Raw genomic sequence first — 27,119 nt, 5'->3', positions numbered from 1 at the left:
AAGGGAAAGACGAAGAAGAATAATGATACAATTGTTACTATCAATTTTAAATTATCCCGACAATTAATAAACTCTTAAAAAAATAAGAAAAATGATAGAGACACACCCTTAGACACACCACCAACCACACTCACCCCTTGACAGTGAAGCGGCCCCACGTCGGGTCTGCTCCAACTGCTTAGCAGGGGGGAGTGTGGTGGCGCTTCACTGTGAGGGGGGGTGTGGTTGGTGGTGTGTCTAAGGGTGTGCCTGTAACGCCTCCTAAATAATTAAGCATTTAGTACGACCTAACCGTTGAATCAATACAATATATTAAACTGATAATGAGACACATGTATTTTCTTCCTGTACGTTTCATAAGGCTCTGTTTATGAATGTATTGTCCCTCTTAACTGCGGCCCAACAAGGTCCAATTCAATGTTAGGACTTAGACCATTCTCTATGGGCCTAAAATAGCCCATCAGGTGTCTTTCAGCATTTGAGTCCGAATAAAAATCTCGGTAACTTTACCGCTGCAATCTGAGCTCGCAATCGGCTGATCTCCACTCGCAACTCCTCTCTCTCTCTCTCTCTCGCACGATGAGGCATCACGTGTCACCGCCGACGCCCCCACCGCTACCGTCACCGTCACCGTCATCATCATCCTCCTCTCTGCGAAGAAAGAATCGTATAACCTTCGCTCGCTACGCGCTCATCGGCGGAGCGATCACCAGCATCCTCCTCCTCTTCTGGATCTCCTCCACCGCTGTCGTCCACGATCACGCCGGAGATCTGTCACTCCTACACTCTCGGGAGCGATACTCTCATCAGATCCTTCCAGAACAAGAAGAACGAGAGGATGAGGTGGAGGAGGAGAGAGGGAGGGATGATGGAGGAGAGAGTGGGAGGAAGGGATCGTGCGCTACGGTGGAGGAGATGGGGGAGGGTTTTGGCGGTGGATTCGAGAAGGAGAGCCTTAGGGTTAGGGAGCTCATCAGACGCCACTTCGAGATTAATGGTACGTCTTTCTATGACTTAGCTTACAATTTTTTTAAGACTTAATTGCACTTAGCTGCCTATAATTTCGCCTACTTTGGACTTATATGCCCTCACTTGCTTTTGGTTGCACTTATATACCCTAAAATTCTTTAAATTTGCACTTTAATGCGACACTCAAGGTCTTAATTGTCGGTTATGGGAAATATATCCGATGACCAAAATTCATATTGGATTCCGGGATATATCGGGGTGAGCATATATAATATAATGTCCTAAAATGTAATATGAGCACATTTAATAAAACATAAACATACTAATATGTGAATAACACATGTTTAGAATCACTAACCAATTGTTTTCGTTTAGTGTATGCGGAACAGAATAGAATAACGCATTTTTTGTTCACTGAATGCGGGTCTGTTATGGAAAAAAGAGAGTTTCTTATAGGGCATAAATATATACCTCTAAAGTTGCAAGTGCACAACTATCAAGTCATAGTATAAAAAGTTATCGATCCCACGAGGAAGTTGTTTGTAGGAGAAAATCAAAATCGATTCTTATGTTGTATGTGACAAGTAGGAGTGATGAATGTGTATGATTGTGGAGAAATATGAGCAATGGTTGTGAATATATGCAAATAAAAATAAAATGAGGTTGAGAGGAGAGAAAGAAACCAAAGAAAAATAAATAAGAAAGTAAATAATGAAAAATCAAGAACAAAGAGAAAATTCAAGGAAGTAAAGATGGATGATTTAATTAAAAATATGAGGAATCTAGAATTGAATCCTCTAGTTAATTTCAATTATAAAATATGAATCATTCTCTTTGTATCACATTTTACTTTAGATTTATTAAGTATAGACTATCAAACCATTTAAGGAAAACATAATCTATCAAATTATTATCTAAACAAAATTAACATTTAAGAAAAGAATAACAACTAGATAGTAATTTTATAATTCATAAGCATAACCTATCAAATCACTCAAGATAAACATAGATTATTAAATTCTTCTTCTATCAATTAGTTCTCTAGTTGATTATCCTACACATGATTATTTTAAGCGCAAGAGAATAATTCACAAACTATAAAAGAAATTAGGCTGGTTTCAACAATTCTAGAATTCCTACAAGAATTAGTTCCACATCTTAGAAAATAAAAATAAGAAATGAAATCTATACTAGAGAAGAATAAAAGAAAAGAATGAAGATAAAAACTGATTACAAAGAAGAGAAATGAGAACAAAGAAATTTATACTATGAACATAGAAATAAATCTAACTAAATTGTAAAAGAAAATAACATAAATGAAAATCTAGATTATGTGAGAAAATAAATCTACTCTACAAATTAGGAGTGCAAGACAATAATGAAAAATAAAGACAAGAATGTAAATCTACTCTACAAGGCATTAATGTTAATCTAAACTACTAAAACAAGAAGAAAAGAAATTACTACAAAAAAAAATAAAAATAAAAGAGAAAATTTACATTACAAGAGGGCCTCTTGAAAGCAAACCTTCAACTTAATCTTCATTTTCATTTTCATCTTCATCTTCATCATCAAATAAAGAGAAGAAAAGAAAAAATATGAAGAGGTAAAAAAAAATCTTTTATTAATTGCAACAAAAAATTATAAATTTAAAAGGTCTTCTCAATTAAGAGTAACCCTCCTCTCCAAATGGAGTTTCTATAAAATTTATCACTCTCAACCCCTCACTCTCTACCCATATTTATAGTCTACAACAATGAATGAGAGCTCTTGGATTAAACTTGATCCCCAAGTTAATCATTTTTAGACTTTAATACGTAACAGTAAATTTGGTATCGATACAGGTATCGACACGGGTATCGATATCACTATCGATTTGGCCGATCTTCGCTTGTGGGCTTGGACTCTTGGGCTTTTTAAGAGATGAGATATTGATATTTTCTTAGGCTTTTATTCATTAACCTGCAATTAAAATGAAACATGTTTATTAGTGATATATTATTTAAATTAAATAGATAATAAGGGTGTAAAATGTAATAAATTATGATTATTAAATACCCCATACCTAAACTTTTATTAGTCTTCTAGCAAAGAAAGAAATTAAAAATTCTAACTCATTTTCGCAGGAATCATGGCTGTATTTAGCACATACAACAAGCCTTTAAACCCCTAGGTTATCCTAAAGGACGAGTTATAGTCTCGTGAGGGTTTGCGGTGAATATACCAACAAAATTCGATTATTTTGCCAATTCAAAGAAGTATGTGAATAATTAGTTGATATATTTAAACATTCTACTTGAAGCTAGTTATTACTCGAGAAAACGTTTTTATATATAAAGGTAATCTCCTAGAAAATCTTTTCATTATAGCTACATAAAACCAAGTCTAACTTAGAAATTTAATTTAAATTTTTTAAAAAGAACATGCTAACTTTTTATTTTAAATAAATTTTCAGTCTCTTAATAAAAATCATTTTTCAAGATCATATATACAAATATAACTATATATATAAAAACATTGTTAGTATATTTTTTATTTCACTCTTTATTCCTTGGTGATTTTTTTCTACTTTATCAGGATTTCTAAGTGATTATTAAACGAGTTTTGGGCTAATGAATCCCAACCTAGTTGGGCTTAGGTCATTAAGTATAGAAATACTCATTGGGCTTAACTACTCGGTCAACTTAGGCTTTATAAGATAGAATCACCTTGAATTCAAGAGTTTTTTCTTAAATATATACATATGTGTATATGTATATATATATCCTAAAAAATACATAGATCAAGACAACTTGAAAATTTATTTTTAACTCTAAACTAAGCATGCAATTTTTTTATTATTTTAATTAAAAGTCTAAGTTAAGGCTTAAGTGAAGTATATTACTTTAAAAATTATTTCTTAAGAAATTTATTTAGAGTTATCATAAAAGGTGAACTTGAATATAAAACTAACTAGTGATTAGAAAATTTATAATTTATCAAATAAATTAATTATGCATTAACTCGATCAAATTGGCAGAAATAATAATAATTTTTTTTACTAAAAACTAACAAAAAGAAAGTGCTAACTAGAAATATTTTGTAAAAACTCTTTTTGGAGAGGATGGTTACTTTTAATTGAGAAGACCTTCCAAATTATAATTTTTTATTACAATTAATAAAAAAATATTTTCACCTTTTCATATTTTTCTTTTCTTCTCTTTGTTTGATTATGAAGATGAATGTGAGAGGAAGATGAAGATCAAGAGGAAGATTTGCTATCATCTTGAGGCTAGAATCTTATTGGGATGTAATTTTTCTCTTTGTTAATAAATTTATCTTTTACTTTCTTTTCTTGCTTAAATATCCAAGATGCTAGAACACTCTTACCCTAGAATTATTTTTATGCTTGGATGTCTTGTTGTTTTAATTATATTAAAATATAGTTTTCTGTAGATGCCTCCTAGAAAAAGATCTCGAGCGCGTTCGTCTTCTCAAGTTCCATCCGATGATGATTTAGATAGATCTACACTCTTAGCCAAAATTGTGAGTCTAAATATTCATTTTGAGAGGGGATTTCAAATCAGTATACTTTAAACATATAAATCTACAATTGATATGTTGACCGTAGTGGGACTTAGGAGTATGATGGATAAACCCCTAGAAAAAGCCAATATTTCCTTAATTCGTGAATTTTATACTGGATGAGAATTTGATCTAGATAAAGAATTTTTGACTTTTCTACAGTTAGGGGTGTTAAGGTAGTCATTGATCTTCCCAAACTTAGAGATATTCTTGGACTTAAGGAACCATCAGCTGATGTACCCGATTACTTTCAGTTATCTTCTAACTTACAACTTAGTACACTAGAATATAATGATATGTCTATGATTTTGTATGGGAGGACCTTCACATCTAGCTTTGGTTCAGGAAATCTCAAGCCTAAGTATAGATTACTCAATCTTTTCATGAACTTTGATCTAAAACCCACCACTGCATACACAACCATCACCACCCATGATATACTCCTTTATTAGATAGTCACTGGTCGACGGTTTGATACAACCAGCATTATCTAGGTCTGGATGAGATCTTCAGTGGAGGGTGTTCTAGAGTGGGCCAGGATAGTCTGGATCGAGAGTTCAACTTATTTACCCCTACTTGATTACTAGACTTTGCCGTAGATTTTCTGTTCTAATTTTCACGGAGGATAGACTAGAAGCAGGGAAGGAGCTATTGACAGATCAGGCTGTGAAGAGGAGCATTTCAGGACGAGACCAATCAGGTTCTTCACATAGAGCTCCTCCTCGGCGCTAATCGGCTACGCATGATCCCATTCAGCGGATTCGTGAGAAGCAGGCTAGGATGCAGGGTCAGATGAACTATGTTATCGAGTCCTTAGCATATCTGATGAGAGAGTGGTAGAGGGTGCATGAAGATACAACTGAACCCCCACCTGAGCTTCAGATTTTTGTCACACCACTTTAGCCTGATGATTTTCCGGGAGGATGGGAGGATGAAGCTGGACCTAGTACATAAGTGACCACTGATGATGTTGATGATGATCCGTCTAGTTATGAGCATTGAGGGATGTTTCTTTCACCCAGTATTTAACTTTTATTTTGGCATGTACTTATATATTGTGATAGTTTGGACGTTTGCTAGTATTTGCCTTGAGGACAATGCAAAGTCTAAGCATGGGGGGGTGAGCTAGGGGTGTGAGCTAGTTAGTTGTTTTCTTTTGTTTTGATTCGTTTATTAGTATTTTCTTACTTAGTTTTATTAACTTTTTTTTCATTTTTCTAGTTAGCACTTTCCTTTTGTTAGTTTTTAGTAAAAAAAAGTTACTAAAACTAAGAAAAACAAAATACTAACTAACAAATGAAGCAAAATAAAAGGAAACAACTAACTAGCTCACACCCCCATACCTAGATTTTTGCATTGTCCTCAAGACAAATACTAACAAACATCCAAAATATCATAGTATATAAGTACATGACAAAATTAAAGCCAAATACTAGGTGAAAGAAACATCCATCACTGCTCATCATTAGACGGATCATCATCTGCATCATCAGTGGCCACTCCTGTACTAGGTCCAGCTTTATCTTCCCATCCTCCCGGAAAATTATCAGGCTGAAGTGGTGTGACAAAAGTCTGAAACTCAGGTGGGGGTTCAACTGTATCTCCATGCACCCTCTACCACTCTCTCATTAGATATGCTAAAGACTCGGTGACATAGTTCATCTGATCTAGCATCCTAGCCTGCTTCTCACGAATCTGCTGAAAGGGGTCATGCGTAGCCGATTGACACCGAGGAGCTCTATGTGAAGAACCTGACTGATCTCGTCCTGAAATGCTCTTCTTCACAGCCTGATCTGTCAATAGCCCATTCCCTGCTTCTAGTCTATCCTCCGTGAAAACTGGAACAAAATATCTGTGGCAGAGTCTAGTAATCAAGTAGGGGTAAATAAGCTAAAATCTCGATCCAGACTGTGTCCTAGCCCACTCTAGCACACGCTCCACTGAAGATCTCATCCATACCTAGATAATGCTGGCTGTATCAACCCGTCGACCAATGGCTATCCAATAAAAGAGTATATCATGGGTAGTGATGGTTGTGTATGCAGTTGTGGGTTTTAGATCAAAGTTCAGGAAAAGATTGAGTAATCTATACTTAGGCTTGAGATTTCGAACCAAAGCTAGATGCGAAGGTTCTCCTACACAAAATCATACATATCATCACTGTTTTAAAAAACCTCCGTCTAGACGTACGCCTAGATTTAGACGGTACCTAGGCCGCCTAACTAGCGCCTAGGAGGTATTTAGGCTGTCCACCTAGATTTTATGAACGTTTAGGGGAGCATTGTCTGCTTACGTAGATTGCACCCTATAGACCTTGATTGTGATTTTATGTGTCGTAGCCTACACGTCCTCCAAACTCCATTAACCTCCAAATATGAACACCTTCACTACCTCCTCTGACCTTCAGCAAAATCTCATCGATCACCACTTAAATGAAGAAAGAAAAAAAACGTCCAGAAACCGTTTAGGCGCCCGCCTAGGCGACTAAGCGCTGGGCGCCAAGTCCGACGCCTAGAAGCGCCCAACGTTTAATGTAACATTGCACATCATTATATTTTGGTGTACCGGGTTATAAGTTAGAAGATAACTGAAGGTAATCGGGTACATCAATCGGTGGTTCCTCAAGTTTAAGAATATCTCGAAGTGTGGGAAGATCAATGACTACATTAACACCCCTAACTGTAGAAAAAACTAAAAAATCTTTATCTGGATCAAATTCTCATCCAGTATAAAATTCACGAAGTAAGGAAATATTGGTCTTTTCTAGGGGTCTATCCATCATATATTGGTCTTTTCTAGGGGTCTATCCATCATACTTATATGTCTCACTGCGGTCAACATATCAATTGTAGATTTATATGTTTGAAGTGCACTGATTTGAAATCCCCTCTCAAAATGAATATTTAGACTCACAATTCTGGCCAAGAGTGTGGGTCTATCTAAATCATCATTAGATGGAACTTGAGAGGACGACGAACCCGCTCGAGATCTTTTTCTAGGAGACATCTACAGACAAACTATATTTTTAATACAATTAAAACAACAAGACTTCCACCCTTTTTTTTCCTTAAAAGAATTTAGCTACAAATTATTCAACATGAGTTAATTTCAAGTTATTAAAATTTTGATTTGTTATACAAAGAAATAAGTTCTTGGGTTAGCTAGTTGACTAGGGGATATTTATATTTTATTTATTTATTATTTTTTAAACAATATCCCTATACATTATTCTTTGGACCAAAAATATCAAAATTTTGATAATTTCATCTATGAATAATGCATGTTGATATGACAAACAATATGCTAAACCTTTACAAGTTTCGAATTTGATAAAACACCCTCAATTTGAAATTGTTGACAATTTCTACCCAATCTTCTCCATGATAACAAATTGATAAATTTTCGAATTTGATAAAACACCCAATTCATACCCTCAATTTGAAATTATTGACAATGTGATCAATTTCTACTATGAGTCATTGCACAAAAATGATAACAACCCAATCTTTTCCATGATTCAACCAATAGATCAACTCATATACACAATTACATAAAAAAATGAAATTGCAAGATCAAGAGGGAAGTTATACCTTAGTGAGATGTTTAGAGGTAAAAGAAGCCCAAAAATATTGAATAAAAAACCTCCACTTGCTCTTGATTTTGTGTAGATGGGGGATTTAGGTTTGAGGGAGAAGAGGAATCAAGTTGGGGAGGAGATGGACTACGTTATTTGAGGTTGGATCTTGGGTATCGATGCCAGTATCGATACGGGTATCATTTTATTTTATTTTTTCTTTTTATTTTTTTTCTTCTGGGCTGCTGAGTGACCATGGGCTTTGAAATTTTTTATGTGGGCTAAACAAAGTGAGAATTTTTTATTTTTTATTTTCATTTTGCTTTTTCTTTTCTTTTTCTTTTTATTTCTTTATTTCTTTTTTTTACAAATAGTGTGGTTCATGAAGAACCAATACCTCCTCTCCGAACGTAGAAAATTCTAAAAATGGTTTTAAACGTTGATAATTAATCTTGAAAATATAACTATTTTTAGGATTTTCTATCTCGATGGCGCTATGTAAGAAAACTCGATTAACAATAAACGAACTTGTCCATCTTGATCTTAATTTTCTGGGAAAAAAATGTAATTTTGAGTTGTAGACTAAAAATTTTTGTCCAGGTGTGAAATTCTTTCGTAAAATTTTTGTAAGTTTTTGAGTTTATATATGCATCATTTCGAATTTCTTCTAAGTCATTCAATTAGAGCAATTTGGTTTTTTTTGCCGAGTCCAGGTCGAGATTCATTTGTTTAATAGCCCACATTGCTCGGTGATCCAACTCGACTGGTAGATGACAAGATTTTCCAAACACGAGCCTGTACGGTGACATTCCCAAATTGGTTTTGAAGACTGTACGATATGCTCATAGAGCATCACACAATTTCACAGACCAATCTTTTCTGTTATGATTAATTATTTTTCCTAAAATTTATTTGATCTGCCTATTTGTGACCTCTACTTGACCACTGGTTTGGGGTGATAAGGAGTCGATAATTTGTGTGATCGAATATTTCCTCATTAAAACCTCAAAAGAACAGTTACAGAAATATGTACCATTATCGCTAATTAGGATAGTATTTAAACAAATATGGATCATCCTAGTAAAAATATTTTACCTATGAGAGAACGGGACCTATCCTGTGTAGACCAATGAGAATAAATCTGTTTCATGATTAAGTAATTCACAATATCAACAAACCATAGAACAGATTGGATTTGTAGGAGTTGTTCGTCTAGAAAATGTTCATTGATTGGGATGTTTGATGTTGGTGCATTCGGATGTCTAAAAAGATGATCTGCTACGGGGTTTTTTGCTCTTTTTCTGTCAAATAGGAAAGAACCCTAGAGGGGGGTAAATAAGGTTTATACTAATCTAATCCGATTTATGCCAAATTAAAACTTTACTAACAAATATATCCTAGCACAAGAGATATGAACAATATATGTGCAAGGATAATAAACCAAGGGTAATATGAACACGAACAAGATAGTGGGAATATAAACAATAAGCAATAGACAAAAGCGATATAACATATGAACACAAAAATAAGTGCGTCAATGCAATCACAAACAAACGATATGATCACGGAGTTTGGTCCCTACGTCTCCGTTTCTCACCTCGAGGAGATCTTTACTATTACAACCGAGTTTTTTACGCTCACCCGAATAACGTTTACACCTCACACTCGGTTTTCTAGTTCACCGAAAACTTTACAATCTCTCACAATGTAACTACACTAACTATCACCTCAAGTGTTGGTCTCTAGCCCGTGTCTTCCTTAAGTGTTAGGAATTACAGCCTCTCTCTAGGCATTATCACCTACCTCACTCCTCTTGGTACGATCCCGTCTCTCACCACACACTCCTCTTGGTGTACTAGTGTAATACAAAGTGAACCTCACAATTAAGCACGAATACAATAAAGTTTGTTCTCTACAAAGGATGAGAACTCTATGTAAGCTCACACTCAGTCACAAACCCATAACCTAAATTATACTATGAAAATACAATAAGCTTAATGGTTGTGTGTGAACAAAGAGATTCAAAAAAAACAATTAAACTTAATATGAAATCTAGCTTACGAAATTAAGATCAAACATATAAAATGCTAGAATTGAGTTTAAGAAAAACTTCTCTATAGATCAAGAGAGAGAAGAGTTGGATGCTCAAACACAATTGATGATCTTCCTCAAGCTCTTGTGAAAATTGTTTCACAAACGAAACTCTTAAACACTCTTTTAAACAAACACAAAACACCCTTATAGTTATTTTAAACAATTCTCTTGGTTATTTAAAACTGAGGATATATAGGGATATTTATAGGAACCCTAAAACCAAGAGAAAATAAGACAAAAAGATCAAAAAAGCAAAACTGTAACATGCTGGAAAAAACTAGCCGTTACAGCATCAGTCAACTGACGGCTTTCATCAGTCGACTGATGAGCTGACCGTTAGAGGCATTTTTCAGCTCATCAGTCGACTGACGATATTTATCAGTCGACTGATGGATCATCAATCGACTGGTCAGTCGACCAAAATAAAACAGAAACTTTTTATTGATTCCAGACATATTCTTCAGTCGACCAAAATAAAACAGAAACTTTTTATTGATTCCAGACATATTCTTCAGTCGACACATCAGTCGACTAATGTCATCAGTCGACTTACCAGTCGACTGATAACAGGTTATCAGCCTGAATTAAATAGTAAAACTAATTTTTAAAGTGCCTTTAAAAATAGCAAGTAAATTCAAAAAAATGTAAAACTTTGGGAAATCATTGTAAACATGTAAATGAACATGTTACAAATTTTTTTTTTTGGAATTGCACTTCTCAATAGTAAAATCTTATCATTTTTCAAAACTAGTCCAAAACATGAAAATACAAAACACATGTTTTTGATATTTTGGCTAAATCATGTTTTAAAACTTTACAAAATGATTTTATAGACTTAATAAAAGATGTATACAGTGAATGTTAAGTCTATAAACAATAATACATTATTTTCACAAAATATATATATAATACAAAATACATTTGTTTTTCCAAAAACAATAGAATATGAAACATGTGAAAATGTATAAGAATATAACTATTGTTTCATTCATGTTTTGAAACTTTACAAAATGATTTTATAGACTTAATAAAAGATGTATACAATGAATGTTAAGTCTATAAACAATAATACATTATTTTCACAAAAATGTATATATAATACAAAATACATTTGTTTTTCCAAAAACAATAGAATATAAAACATGTGAAAGTGTATAAGAATATAACTATTGTTTCATATCTATAAAGCTAAACCAAAACAAAACAATAAATATGAAAACAAACATGTATACATATATATATGTATTTGTTTCATATTTAAACCTGAAAACTTATAAAACCAAAACATGTGTATATATATGACTATATATATAACAACCAAATATGTGTGTGTGTGTGTGTGTGTGTGTGAGCTTAAAGTATCTACACACAAGTATAAACCTAAAAACTAAATTACCCAAGCTTGATAGATCTTCATTGTAGCTCAACTTGGTACACTTTGCGGATGAAGCTTGAACTTGGATCTTCAACATGAATTACATTGCTTCATACCACAATTCCGCCAATCTTCATTGGATATGATCGTGAAAGCTCGATTCCATTCATTCTCCAACATATTGTTTGCCTAGATACAAAACAAAAATACTAGATAAATAACATTAGATGTAAATTGCTTATAAACCATCATCAAAACAAAAGGACCCAACAGACTCGTTGGCGGCAAGGGGGCTGCGAGATGCATCGGCGACAAGGGGGTTGCGAGATCGACAGCGATGTTGACGGCGACATGTACGTGTGTGTATGATTGAGCTTAAAGTACTAACACATATAATATAAAAACCTAAACTAAATATACCCAAGCTTGATCTTGATCTTCAATAAGCTCTTCTTGGTAAACTTACGGATGAAGCTTGAACTTGTATTTTTAACTTGAATTGTATTGTTTTACTCTACTATTCCGCCAACCTCCATTGGATATGATCGTGAATGCTCTATTCTATCCATTCTCCAACATATTGTTTGCCTAGAATAAATACAAAAACAAAAACACTAAATAAACAACATTAATAGTAAAGTGTTTGTTAAACATCATCAAAACAAAAAGACCAACATAACTATCTTGTGGGTGGTGGTGTTGGTGGTATTGACAATTTTCGGAGAAAGTTACCTACTCTATAGTACACTTAAAAAATAAATTCTATTTTATTGGAGAGCTAAGGGTGAACTGGATTTTGATTTTGATTGGTGAATTGTGAAAATTAAGTTTTGTGGTCACATCTCATTGAGGAAAACTAAAGGTTTAAATATCGGATATTGGGGAAATATCTAACGACCAAAATTCATTCTGGATTGCAGATATCAGGAAAATATCGGGGATATGCAGTATATATTGGAGTGCTACATTGGTTGATATGCATATATAATATAATTTTTTAAAATGTAATCTACACATACTTCATGAAATCAAAGCATACATAATATATGTTTAGGACCACTAATCAACCTTATAAAAATATAAAAGTACAAGCTCATGTTGCAACATTTTAGCCTTTTTTAGGTCGAAGTGTCACTGATATATTGGAAAAATCATGATATGTCGCCTATAATTTGCCAAAAGCAGTATATTTATTTTGCGATAAGCCATATAAGAGGACATATCACCTAACGTACTTGTTGATTTATCGACCATGTCCGGGATATATCGCCAAAAATTGCTAAATAGTGGTTAAGGATATATCGGCCGATATATTAGGCGATGTTTGGGATATTTAAAATAACGAGAAAATTAGATTTGAAATTTGTGTTTATGCTAAGGGCATCTGAGCATGCATGTGGAATGTTGGTTTTATTTTTATTTTTATTTTTACTTATTTATTTATTTTATTTTTTTGGGGGGGGGTGGTCTTAGAAGAAGCATGCTTGTGGAATTTTGTTAAACACTGTTTTAACAAAATAAAAATTCACCAATCCATGCTTTGTAAATTTATACTTTTGAGCACCTTCTAAACAATTAATACAATTACGGATCAGCCAAAATGTAGACTACGCACAATGCCTTCACACGGACACCTTTCGAGAAATTTAATTTGTATAAATGAGCAAGACGTCCATAGGGAGGACACAGTGAGTAAAACTTCTTGCAATTTGTTAGTAAAGAAAATGATAATTAAGCTCATTAGCATTATTGGTTACTACCGAATGCAGGTATTGTTGTCTCTTAATCGGGGCGTTTCTTGGACTAGATTTGGCATATCAGCAGCAAGGCCTATCCAGGCTCATGCTATTGTTCAGCTTGGGTTAGTAGTTTTGGACATGCAATCGACCCTTGGCCTCACTAATATCAAACAGCTTTGATATTTATTTTGGTCCTGTTCTTTTTGCATCTACTCCACTGTATAGATTGGTGTTGTCGAAATATTGGGACGTTTGCAGTAACTCACTGCAGTATTCTTTCGCTAAGTTTATAGTGTGATATTACAGTCTGGTTACTGGAGGTAATTTTAACAGAATATTCATGGTGTACTTTTTATTATGATCGGATGACTACCTTGTTCAAAAGCTTAAGCTCATGTACTGTCACTAAAAATGTATAACAACCAGGTGGAAACCTAAACACTATGCTTCAATTTGGCCTATGAGCCATGTTAAATTAGACAGTCTCCAACATAGTCATTTTACATGTTTGGAAATGCAGAATAACACAGATAAATATATTATCTTAAATCAATAAATGTCTTTTAAATCATCAAGGGCATTTGAACCCAAGGGCCAAGACCCCTTGAAATTCAGTGCTTTGTACTAATGTTAGAGAATCACTGTTATCCATATGCTTAAGTTTGGGTTGTGGTCTGATAATGTATATACAAGCAAATTTAACACTTAAAAGTTACGAAACTAAGCTAGTTTAGATTTTTTTTTTCATTTCCTTGAGTCAGGCTTTCTTTATCTCATGCAGTTCCAGAAGATGTCATTAAAATATTTTGTTTTATGTATTCACAGAATATTCATAAGAAAGCTTCTGGATAACCTTTAGGGATTCAAGTTGCTAATGTAGTTGCATTTTTAGTTGTCTTGCCTTGTTATAACTACATTTATTGTTTGAGAAACAACAGTATCCAGCTCTTTTAATCTAGCGATGAGTTGCCTTCCCATGGTTTGAGCATAGATGTTGATGTTGAAAGATTTGCATGATGGATACAGTTCAAAATGTGAAATTGGGTCCTTATAGATAAATCGACCAGGATATCTGTGATTCTGGTTAATTAACAGCAATTGTAAAGGAATATTGAATTTTGAAAAAGCATGAATCAGGTAGCATCTGTTCAGCAATCAGCACCTTAACTAGTTCTTCTTTTGACTGAAAAAAAGTTTGATCCTCAGAGGAAAGTGTGAAAGTGGATGTTTACTTTTTATTACTTGTCAGGAGGTGCAAGAGTACGAGAGTTACCTCCACACCAGTTTTGTCGACAAGGTTTTGTGATAGCGAAAGCATCAGAAGCAGGGTTTGGGAATGAAATGTACAAGATTTTAACTGCAGCAGCATTGAGTGTTATACTAAACCGATCCTTGATCATCGGACAGACCAGGCATATAGATTCTCTCTCAAGCTGTGGTTTTCTTTCCATCAATGTCATTGTTCAGCTTTTATATTGTCTGTTATTTATCCTTAAATTTTGTAGGCATGATATGCACAATGAAGGGTCTGTTTTATTTGATCCCGACTTTAAGAGATCAGTTTCTCTGGCTGCATAATCTTTAACTTGTTAAGATATTTTAGCTGCGTGCTTATAGAACGATGAAATGAATAAGCCTAAAATGCTGGTATGCTATGCCTTAAACAGGTACCCTTTCGTTATTTTTTTTCTTTTCAGGGGCTCATATCCTTTTGGAGATTACATTTCATACTCGAATGTTGCATTTACTCTCACGGAAGTCAAGCATCTATGGAGAAAGAATGGGTGTACTGCAAAGTATGGAAGAGATCTGATCACAAGAATTGACAATTTTGAAGATCGTGCAAGAACAAATGTTCTTTGTAGTGATTGGAGATATTGGAAACAGCCCATCATCTGGTAAGTTGTAAAATCTCAAGTTACTGAATTTTCTACTGAGGAATTCAGCAAGAAATTGGATTGATTAAGCTTATTAGTATTGCTCATCATGTCAACTGTGCACCTAGATTCCTCGTCTTTCCTGAGAATTGGAGGATGGCTCCTTGTTTGCATGATCTTAAAATTACATAACTATGAAAATTCGGTCTACTTACTAAGTACTTAGTCATATTGCCTTTTAAATGACCAGGCCTCTCTTGCCAATTGTTTTCTTGGCTGAGAATTTCTCTTCAACCCATGGAGGTTGGAGTCAGTTCAACAGCTGGTTCTGAAATGTCAATTAATTTCTATGGAACTTTTGGACTTTATGATGTTCTCTGTAGTTGCCTGAATAAAGATGATGATGATGATGGTGATGATGTTATTACTCCTTGTCCTTTCGAATATCTCCTTTAGGAGCTTAAACGATATTGTGTTGAGAAGAGCTTTTGGAGGTTTATCTGATTGCAATCACCAAGTCACCATTGTTGCCGAAAGAGGAGCCCAATTTTGCTGATGTCACATCTCATGAAACTGCACTTGGACTAGTTTCCAATGTTTTAAATATCGGTTATCGGGAATATATCGGATGGCCAAATTCATATCGGATCCTAGTTATCGGGATATATTGGGGATAAGTAGTAAAAATCGGAGTGTAATATAGGATGGTGAGCATATATAATATAATGTCATAAAAAGTAATCTAAGCACATTTGATGAAATATAAACATACTAATATGTAAATAACACATGTTTAGGATCACTTACCAATTGTATTTGTTTAGTGGAAGCGAAATAGAATAGGATAGTATTGTTTTTGTTTAGTGTATGCGAGTCGAATATGGAAAAAAGAGGGTTTTTTGCCTCCGAATACAAACCAGTTCACTTAGAATGTAAATTGTAGAAAATCAGGTGATTTTAACCCATGAAAAATCGGCCGCTTTATCGGATTTACAGCAATATATCGGGAAAAATCGGCCCAAAACTATATGCGATATACTTTTGCAAAAATCGTATTGGCCATAGCCCAAACCCTATATATCGGGGATAAATCGATGAAATTGGCCTATATTTAAAACATTGCTACTTCCACAAAGTTATAGATGCCACGAGTCATACAATTAAGAGTCAGTTTTGATGCCGAGTGTTGTGCATTAATTAGGTGTTGGTTAAGAATGCTAGGAGTAGTATAATTAATCGTGAAACTCCTATATAAAGATTAGGCTGGACTATGGAAGGGAGGTTGAATTTTGAATTAATGAATGCGTCTTCTAGCTATTTTCTCTTCTATTCTCTTGAATGTTTATCCCTCCAACCCCCCTATTTTCTTCTGCTGATATATGAATGGCGGCAGTGTACTTGCTTAAAGTGAAAATTCCTCCGGTATAAACTTCAAAATCCCTATCCTTGTAAATTGTAATCTTATTACTCTAGGCTACATAAGCTTGTTGCTTAGGCACCTACTGTAACAATATCAACTTAAAATGATTGGAGGTCTGCACTAAGCTATTACTTCTCCAGGTTAGTTAAGGACTTGAGTGACAATCTGATTGGTATGTTCGGAATTTTTACTCATTTATATTCATGTACATTTATTTTTTAATCATGTTATGCATCTACTTATGTAAAGAGGGAAGGAATTTTTTTTTCCTCCCTGTGCTGTCAATCTAAACAAAAAAGTGATGTGGCATCTAATCTTTATTCCAATCACCCTAGATGTCTGCAGGCAACTGATCACAGTTGCTTTTTACTGAAAACCACATTTTGTCCTTTATTTTACCTTTTTCTTCTTAAAAATTCCTCTAACTAGCTAACTTCACCAAGATGCCTATAGATTTTGTAATTGGAAAATTGAAAAAATCTTCTTGATCTGATTTTGGGTTGCTCAGGTTACTTAAGGGTCTAAAGTAGGTTAATTCTGAGCTTCTGCTTGCACTTCAGAAATTCAAGCTAGAATTATTCTTAAACCTTATGGAAAAGAATTTATAAACGTTGGCAGATGTTGTTGTGGTGAAGAAACCATTCGAAGATTAGGAGGAAGTGAACATAATGATTAGGCCTTTGTGATGATGAGAGAAGAATCAGAAGATATTCAGAGTTCAGAGGTGCATTTATAAAAATTCTGTACTGTAATAATTGGTCAAAGAGTTCTGAGAATCTAGAAATAGAAAAAGTTCAAGGGAAAAAATTTGCAAGTAGTTTATTGAGGTTAGGAATAGGGAAAAACTTTACTACCATAAGTGAAGTCCTTCTCTTTCTTCAAAAACTGTTTCTGGTAATAATCTGTTACAAAATCTTATTGTGATCCTTGATAGAAAATAAAATACTTTCCAAGAAGTCATCTCAAACCTTTTGATTGCCGTACACAACCATTTAAGTTTTCCCTGATTATTAATGACATGATAATTAATATCCTTAGATGACTTTAATTTTCCTGTCCAGTTTCAAATTTGCATATGAACTACGAACTACAAATTAGGTTTTGTTTCTTCCACAAAGAAGTGAAGTTAATAGACTCCCGTGCATTCCTATGATGAAAGTAAAATAACTTCCTAAAAATAACTTAAAAAATGAATTTATCTAAACCCCTAGATGACTTCTGATCTTGCAGTATGACTCACTGACCCCCTGAGCGCTATTGCGGAACCGTAAGTGCAAATAAAATCTGAAAACTATTAAAGTTAAACCTTCAGTGAATTGGCCGGTTTTAGTAAATGGATTACATGGTCCCCTTGAGGCTTTGACCATCGTCCTCCATGCGTCCACCAAAGTTGGACCTGTTGAACTTATCCCTTGAACTTTACAAACTTCAAATCTGCATGATGCATGGTCTATGCTCAGTGAATTTTGCCACATTTCTTGGGAAAATCAACACCTTTTTCAGGCCTCACATAACACAGGCATATGGACATGCACTTATCCGTCTATGGATGATTCTTTTTTAATATATGCTTAATATTTGTCCGAATAATGTGAATTAAAAAACCAGCATATTGTTTAAGACAGGTTTCAAGGTGCAACAGATGCAGTTGCTATTCAGTTCTTCTTGAAGAATATACATCCTGGAATGAAAAATTCAGCTTCAGTTCTGCTTGGACATCCAGAATCTCTTCAATCCAGCCCCAATGTATTTGGGGAACTGATGCGGGTTATTATATCTCCTTCACAATCAATTCAGGAAGCTGTTACTTGGGTTTTGAAGGGTGGAGATCCTGATATCACATTGCACATGCGTATGTTGACAAACAGGTGAGGTATCTCAAACCGTTTCAACTATTTTCCACATGATTGTTGTTAATCATATGTGCTCTTGCATGTTTCAAGCTGTCTTTTAACAACTTTTATGATAGTTTTGTTAAAAGTATTTACTTACAATTTAATTTGCAAGTTTAAGCTTTCTTTTAAACTTATTAGAAATTTTGAACCATAAGATACACACATAAATGACTGCTTCCTTTCTGCCTTCAATTAGCTCATAAGTTATATGGTGCAAAGAAGAAAGTTCTACCTTCTTTCTGCCTTCTTCATGAAACACGAATACACAATTCTCTTTTTTCAGCTTATTAATTTTGTGCATGTTGTACCATCTGAAGTATTGTACCCATGCCGTGCGAAGGATATGAAAAAGGTCCTAAAATTATGTCCATGTCAAAATTACTAAGCCTTTATGCAGTTAAGTTTGTGTAGTGCTTTTAATGACATTAGCTACTAATGCTAGATATCAAGAAGCATTTGAGACATGCTTTCTCAAGTCAATTAATTAACTCAAGTGTCTGGCTTGTTGTTAGGTCCATACGAGCAATGCAAGCAGCACTTCAATGTGTTAAGAAAGCACTTAATAGCTATCAACAAGAAGCTACAAGACCAAGGATTGCTTTGGTTTCCGATACACCTTCATTTATCAAGGAGATCTCACCGAACTTGGCTGAATTTGCAGAGGTATATTGATTGAGCTCACGAAATCTAAAAAATCATTCTGATGCATAACATATCTTCTTATCTTCAAATGCACAGTAAGTACTAGAATAAATATCTACCTATGGGGATTCTCCCTTTTTGATTTCTTGCTTCCATTACCAAAAGTCAACAGCTGCTTTTTCTCATCTTACAATATTCTTTTTTTCCCTTGAAAAGGTTGTTTCTTTTAATTACAAGTCATTTGCGGGCAAAATTTCTGGGGGGAACATGAAGAAAGAACATCAGGTATGTCTTTAAAATATGTTCATTTGTGCTTGAGCATAGTGTGTTGTCTGAAATACCTTTTCTCTTTTACATTAGGTCTTTTTATGGATATCACTAAATATAATAAGCAAGTGTGGTTTGCTAGGGCGTTTCCTTTTATGGATATCACTAAATATAATAAGCAAGAGTGCTTATGAGAGTATAGTTATTTGGATATATAATAAGCAAGAGTGCTTATGAGAGTATAGTTATTTGGAGACGTCTAGGAATCCCCCAGCCCCTTCGCACTTGCCAGTTTTCTGCATGCTTCATACACGAGAGAGTAGGAGTTCATGCTATGTCTAAGTTTATCCTTAGTATAAAGTACAAAATAAAAGGTGATGTCATGATCTGAAACATGCAAAATAGAAGTGGCATTAGTTATCTTGTCATAATATCCATGTTTTAGCCAGTAAAAGAAAAAAAATTAAATTTTAGGTTCCGAAAAAAATAGTACCATCTTCTTTATTTATTTAGCTGTCTTTGTGGTAAAGTTACAGGGAAATTGTCAAAATGGACACCGCATTTCGTTCTTAAGCAATAAGGATTTTACACCTATTAATTGGAAAAGGGCTATCCTTATACTATGCCTGTTGATTGTTGGTTGTCTTGCCCCAAGAACCATCATCATCTTCAAACTCTGTTTGGTGTAGAGGGGAAGTGGAAGTTGGTGAGGTGAGATCGAGGTATGTTTTTCTGAAAAGAAGCAAAAACATATACCCTTGCGTTATTTACCATAAAACACTTTATTAGATTTTCTATTGCCCTTTGCAACCCTATCCTTACCTTATGTACTACAATGATTTACACAGCAGGTAGTTTAGAAAATTAAATGAATTTTTCACAGGGAACCACCCCTAAATTAGGCCCCATATCATGTTAGGCCCCATATCACGTTATCCTTCTTAATTGCCCGAGTTTCAAAACAACATCCCTATGGGCTATTTCATCAATCAAGGTGGTTATATGTTGACACATAGGGATGGTGTTTGGAAATTTGGGTAAGCAAGGGGTGGTAATGTGAAATGGGGTCATTTTAGTGCTTTTCATCTTTTTTGCATGTCAAACAATCGGCATAATTGATTTTTCATTAATATTAACAAAGAAATTGGGCATAAGTGGGAATATGTGATTATCTTTTGAAGAATGGCACATAGGGGTGGTATTTTGGAGCTCGAATAATTAAGGATTGTCATGGGACGGGATCTAATTTAGGGGAAGCTCCCTGTAAAAAAAAACCAACTATGATTGCCAAAGCCTGATGGGTAAATAGATCTTTTACCTTATAGGGTAAATGGTTTGAAGTTTTAAAAATTAAATGTTTCTTGAACTTGTTCCCTACCCCTCAGATCTGTACTTATTTTCATTAGTATCATTTGTATTAGTTATTGTTGTTGCCCCTGCTGCTTCTGTTGTTATAACCATTGTTGTCGTCATCGTTATTATTACTGCTGCTGCTACTGTTTTTGTTTACTTTCTTTTCTCTTTGGTGCGGAGGGGCTCTATCTCGACAGGCACTTTTGATGCCTCTGATAAAACTTCTGTATGTAAAGAAGGCATTATGGCACACACTTTTTTTAGCCACATAACTTACAAATCCTATGTTGAAGTTCAATTGTTTTTCATGGGCATGCTATCCATTAGTGTAAAAGAGGAGTAAAATTTCCAAACTGGCACACACTTTTCTTAAAGATTATAATAGCATTATGTGGCATTTTCAATGACTGGCGCAATATATAACAAACTTTACCCTAAAATTGTTTCATTGTTTTTAATGTGACCCAAAAGCTAAGAAATAGGAGAACCAGGTCTAATTTTGCTTCATGTTTCTACCTAATTTTTTCCTGCAGAAACTTCGATACCCAAATTAATCGTGGTTTTTATATTCTATTTCAGTCTGTAGGTTTTAGAGCAAAGGATTGGGGACCTGCACCAAGATGGGTTGCATTTGTAGATTTCTTTTTTGCATCACATGCTAAGCACGCTGTTATTTCTGGAGCCAACCGTCGTGTTGGGACAACATATGCCCAGCTTATTGCCGCACTTGCTGCAGCCAACAGACATGGTAGATTTATGGCCTTTTCTCCTTTGGACTAATTCCCACACAATAAATAGCCATACTAATGAAATTATGTAATTATTGAAAAACACTTGAGTTATCTATGAACCATCCACATAGAAATTACAAAAGAAAAAAGTGATTCTCCCCCAATATTTGCATATTTTTAAATACTTTTGTGCTGTAATATGTGAGATGGACAAAATTGTCTCCTTTATTTGATGAGAAGAGGTTTATTCATTCTCACGAATTCAATTCAGATCCATCAGAAAGAACTTTAGCCTGTATTTTAATATTTGGACCTTAAAATATCCTTTGAAAAATTCCTTTTTTCCCTGCACTACAGTTACTTTATCAAAAGTTTTTCAAATTAAATATCATGTTTGTAAACTAGAAGCAGAAAATTTTGCATTTTGGATGTATATTTTTCTTTCCCATCGGTCCTGCATATATTCTTTGAAAAATTCCTTTCGTTTCTCTCGCACGGTTGAGTTTTGCTTACAATTACTTTATCGCATGTTATTCAAACTAAATGTCATGTTCGTAAACTATAAGCAGAAAATTTTGTAATTTGGATGTATATTTTTCTTTCCCATCTTTGAAAGCCACATACATAAACTTACATCTTTTCTATGTTTCATGTCATATTGCTGGACATTTCCCACCAATTGCCAGTTATTATCCACAAAATCTCTTACTCAGCTGAAAGTTTTCTTACATCAGTCATGTCAGTACAATTTGGGAAAATAATAATATTATATAATTAATGGAGCAAAGATGACTAAATGCTGGCATTAAAATAACTTGGTTGGAAGCTGTTAAGAGCCTAAGAGGTATATGATTTTAAGTGGATTAACTTAGTTCAAGAGGACTGAACAGAACTGAATGGAAGAGTAGGATTCATGTAATTGCCTCTAAAAATTTGTCCAAATTCTTTGCTATTTTTAATCATGTTTAATGACAATGTCTCTCTTGCAGGAGAGAATCCTCTACCCTCCAATTTCTCTTTCCTCAGTAGCTTTCAAAGCAACCTACTAGTCAATGGCCTTGCTACTCAGATTGGATGGGGCCACGCCTGGAACCGGTTTGCAGGCCCGCTGAGCTGTCGTCACCAGCACCACCAGTGTGCCCTTACGCCACTCCTCCCTCCAGGATGGTGGGATGGAGAATGGCAGAGCCCTATTTCCCGCAATATTCAAAAGTTGCAGGGTTATGGCGTTAATTTGACTCTTGATGGTAAAGTTGATGAGAGCAGTCTTCAGTCTTATTGTAGATCAAGGAAGGATCATGTTAAAACTATGGGTTTGATTGGATTATAGATATATGCTAATTTCAGTCATTTTCAAAGTGAAAGTTTGGAGCATACTGTACATGAGTGTATCATGTGTATCAGGCCCTGTATATTAATAGTGGAGCTTGCAAGAGATATGTCGATTTTTTTGTAAAGTAGGTGATATTGGTTTGTAATTGCTAGAATATTGCATGTAACATAGCTATTTGGACCGTTAAAATCTGAAGAAGTTTCAGCAGCAGAGGGGCAGGATTTTGTATATGGATAGTGTTGGAAGTGTTATTTATTCTGCTTTTATTCGTTTTCTTCATTTTAGGGGGATATCTTGTTTTGTTGATATTGGCCTTACTTTTGTGTAGCATATTTGATCATATTTCTCAACCTAATTTCAGGTCTTTTTGTTGATAAGGGCGGTTCTGGATTGATTGGATTATAGATATATGCATGATTTGTTTAGTTTTGACTGAAAGAAAATCCAACCCTAAAGTTTTGGAGCATATTTGTGTTGTATCATGTATATCATGTTTTCTATATTAGTTTGAGACTGAGTCATTGTACACCATTTTGTATAGCTTGTAGAGAGCTTGAAAGGCATGTTGAGTTCTTCCCCACCCCCACCCCCTCTCGATTTATCTATCTACCTTTTTTTTTTGCTGCGCCCTTTCTGGTCAAGCATGGTATTGGTCTGAATTGGCAAGGATATTGCATGTGAGATGCTTATTTGGGGGACAATGGGGAATAATGGCTTTCGTAGGTTAAGATTTGCAACAACTTTTTTATTGTTTGACCAGTACGATTAGTTTACTTATTTTTTTTCGGGACAATATTATTCTTAGTCGATATTTGTAGGCGTTAAAAATTACCTATAGGTCCCAAACACAGCTCAAGACGGAGAGAATACAAAGAACATCATCATCTAAGCCAAACACAGCTCAAGACGGAGAGAATACAAAGAACGTCATCATCTAAGTCAGAGAAGACTAGCCAATGCAGAAGGAAGCAAAGGAGTACGCAAAATGACTCAGAAAAGAACTCGGAGCTGTCTCACAGTTGGTGAGACAGCATCCACTGTCTCGTGTATCCGAGACAGAGACAGTAAGAACCGTCTCTCTAACTTTGAGACAGCCTCTCGAGTTTTCTGATAGTTTTGTGATCTTTTGCGGGGACCACGTGACTCCATAACTGTGGGAAAACATTCATTAACGTTAATGGACGGTTATAGCCGTGAAATATGCCCACTACCGACGAAAATTATGGCATTTAACGCAATTTAAGTAGTGGGACGGCGGTTACAAACTGCCTGGAACTGCCTTCTTTAGTCGAGAGTAAACATTGTCTCGCCCAAAGGAGGTAGTGATCGTCGGTTATTTTAACTTCTTTTTGACGGTTACGGCTTCCAATAGCTATAAATACCGCTTGACACACTTGTACACGGGGTCCGAACAGAGGGGAATTATCAAGGCAGAGAGACGAGCATTTGGCGAACTTTGAGAGCAAGAGAGAGTTATTCATCCACTTTCAAGCATCCTCAAAGCCTTCTGGTGTTTCCTTGAGTTCAAATTTAGATTTGATCTCGAGAAGAGTGTTCATCTTAATTTGCTAAGATATTCACTTCAGTTCTTGTTTCCACGTCGAAACATCAACTTTTAACCTTCTTCGTTTCCGACTTGGAACGTTGATTCGTGGTCCACGGATAACGCATCCCCGACACAGGCAAAGATCACACGCAAGCAGAGGTTTCTACGTAGGAGTTTCTGTGTGTGTTTCTAGGGAGCACAACAATTTTGTTTCTTTGTAAAGAAGAGTTATACACGTGTAAGCTCATTCATTTGTTTCTATTAAAACGTTTTAATGGAAGCAACAAAGAAATTGTTCCCGACGCAAACACGCTGACGACCACAGTGGGAGATAACAGTCTCGGTATCGAGACTAGAGTGTCGCAGACGATCAAGATTCTGGTCGATTCAACGGTCGAATACGAGTTCGACCAACCAAAGTTCGAGAAGTACTTTTCCTCGTCTTCATCAAAGTCTTCCTCCTCCCACAAGTGCAGGAATATCTCATCTTCGAAGAAGGTGTTTCAGTTTTCAGCACTAATGAAGGCTCAGGGTGACTCTCGCCTAATAGTTGTTGAGGCTTCCCCTCGTAACACTATTCCGGCAACCAACAAAGTCGGAAGCTCTGCTCACAACGACTCCTCCCCAGTTAAGGAGTTGTTCGACCAAAGTTCGCCAACTCTGACGAATAGGACTCGTCAGAGACAACACCAACGCCAGGCTCATCGATTTGCTAAGGCTTTGGAACAAGTTGATAGAGTTCGCTACTATGCGTACTTAGAGTCAAGGAAGCGTCGAGCAATCCAACAGCTTCAACAGCGCGTCACTGACACTTCCTCCAATCCATCAACCGAGGAATGAGTTCTCATCAAAAGGACTTGTTCAACGAAGAAGGAGCGCATCCAAAAGTAACGCACACATGCCGCACACGCTCGTGCTCTTGTGCGAAAGGCACAATAATTGAAGAAGAAAGTGTTGGCCCTATAGTTTTGATGATGATTTGTCAAACAATTTATCGCTAATCCATTCTCTAGTTTTTTGTTGTTTATTTATCGCTAATCCATTCTCTAGTTTTTTGTTGTTTTGTTTTTCTCTTTACAGGTAATTCAACACACGATAATCAAGCGTTAAAGATTCAAGTTCATGTGTGTGCATTCACCTAGGTATAAGTTTAGTTTGCTTACATATATCGTATGTTTATATGTAAGCTCAATATATGTACATTTAACACAATTTTGACGTTTTCTATCAAATAAATGATTTTTCGTCAAACTTTGATACAATAGTTTTTATTTCATGTTTACAGCTCATTCACACTTCTTTATATATATATAATATATGCATGTTACATAGATACGTTTTAACAAATCATATCTCAATTTTTATGTTCACGAAAATACAGGTTTTCTGAACACTTTTTAAAAACAGGGAGTTTTCACAAAAAAAAATTGATTTTTTAAAAATTCCTTTTCAAACATGTTTATTTCATCATTTAGAAACTTTTTCCAAAGTTTTACCATTTTTGGAATTGATTTGATATTTTTAATGTATTTTCAAAATCAGCCCAAAACCTGTCATATGCCATGTATCAGTTTGCGGTCGACCGCCACGGTCGACCGCCAGCAGCAAACTTTCTTACTATGGCTCTTTTGTGCTCGCGGGCGACCCTGATGGTCGACCGTGAATCCATCCAGAGACCTTCGCAGTCGACCGCCACGGTCGACCACCAGCTTTCAAACCCAATTCTTAGCTTTTTCTCCACCCCCCCCCCCCCCCCCGCCGATCTCATCATTGCCTTTTAACGGCTATTTTCTGCAACGGCTGTCTGAGGCTATTTTAGTCTTTTCAAGTTGGATTTGGCTGATATTTTGAGTGGGTATAAATACCCCATTGCTGCTCTATTTCAATAACCAAGTTTTGTTTTAACAAAATCCTAAATGTGTTTAAAAGAGCTGTTTAAGCTGTTTCTAATCATCTGTTTTAAAAGAAGTCTGCTACAACAAGAAGAGACCTTTCATTTCAACTGAGGATCCTGTCCTCATCATCCTCTACTGTTCTTCTTGTTTATTGAGAAGTTTTCTTAACTCATCTTTTCATATAGCTTATAATTTCATTTTCATATCTTAGCTATAGTTATTTAGTTACATTTTTTTTTTTACTGTTATCACACACACAATATTGAGCTTAATATCTTCATACTATATAGTGTGGGTTGTGGGGTGTGATTTAGTGAGTGTGAGCTTCATTTGTGTTCTCATTTGTTGTTTAGAACAAACCATTGTATTTAATCTTTATTGGTGAGTATCACTTATAATACACTTGTATACCGAGAGAAGTGCGAGGCGAGAGACGGGGTCGAATCCAATAGGAGTGGCGTCGGTTGACGAACCTAGGGAGAGGTTGCATCCGAGCACTTGAGGCGGAGGACACGGGCTAGATTCCTACACTTAGTGTGTAAAGTGTGATTGCATAGTGTTTGTTGTGTGAGAGTTTTCGGTAAGCTTGTAAACCGAGTGTGTAGAAGTTTCGGCTTCCAAACCGGATTGTGATAGTGGAGATCCCCTCGAGGTGTAGAGCGAGGACGTAGGTCGTGGTGACCGAACCTCGTAAACATATCATTTGTTTGAGTTTTGCTTAGCGTACATTTTATTTGTGTTTTTTTCATATCATTCTTGCAAGAACAAATTAATCAATATAATTTTAATTGGCATTTAATCGGGATTAGATTAGCATAAGACCCTAATCACCCCCCCCCCCCCCC

At 35.3% G+C, this 27,119-nt stretch overlaps 1 protein-coding gene across 3 annotated transcripts; it reads left to right on the top strand.

Moving 5' to 3' along the window:
* LOC109823953 lies at window positions 481-23,099 on the top strand. 3 transcript variants are annotated; one of them, XM_020390420.1, is made up of 9 exons: window positions 883-997; window positions 13,346-13,437; window positions 14,565-14,727; window positions 15,013-15,213; window positions 18,238-18,480; window positions 19,020-19,170; window positions 19,366-19,434; window positions 21,349-21,517; window positions 22,490-23,099. In XM_020390420.1, the coding sequence occupies exons 2-9, from the start codon at window positions 13,419-13,421 to the stop codon at window positions 22,828-22,830; spliced, it is 1,356 nt and encodes a 451-aa protein (XP_020246009.1). In that variant the 5' UTR covers window positions 883-997; window positions 13,346-13,418; the 3' UTR covers window positions 22,831-23,099. The 3 variants fall into 3 exon arrangements, with proteins under 3 accessions (XP_020246008.1, XP_020246009.1, XP_020246011.1); XM_020390419.1 differs by lacking the exon at window positions 13,346-13,437 and having other exon boundaries at window positions 481-997; XM_020390422.1 differs by lacking the exon at window positions 14,565-14,727 and having other exon boundaries at window positions 889-997.

The sequence above is a fragment of the Asparagus officinalis genome, chromosome 9 (assembly GCF_001876935.1).
Source record: "Asparagus officinalis chromosome 9, Aspof.V1, whole genome shotgun sequence".
In the NCBI taxonomy this organism is placed as follows: domain Eukaryota; kingdom Viridiplantae; phylum Streptophyta; class Magnoliopsida; order Asparagales; family Asparagaceae; genus Asparagus; species Asparagus officinalis.
Note: the sequence above shows the minus strand (reverse complement) of the source record. Positions and strands in the feature narration are given on the sequence as shown.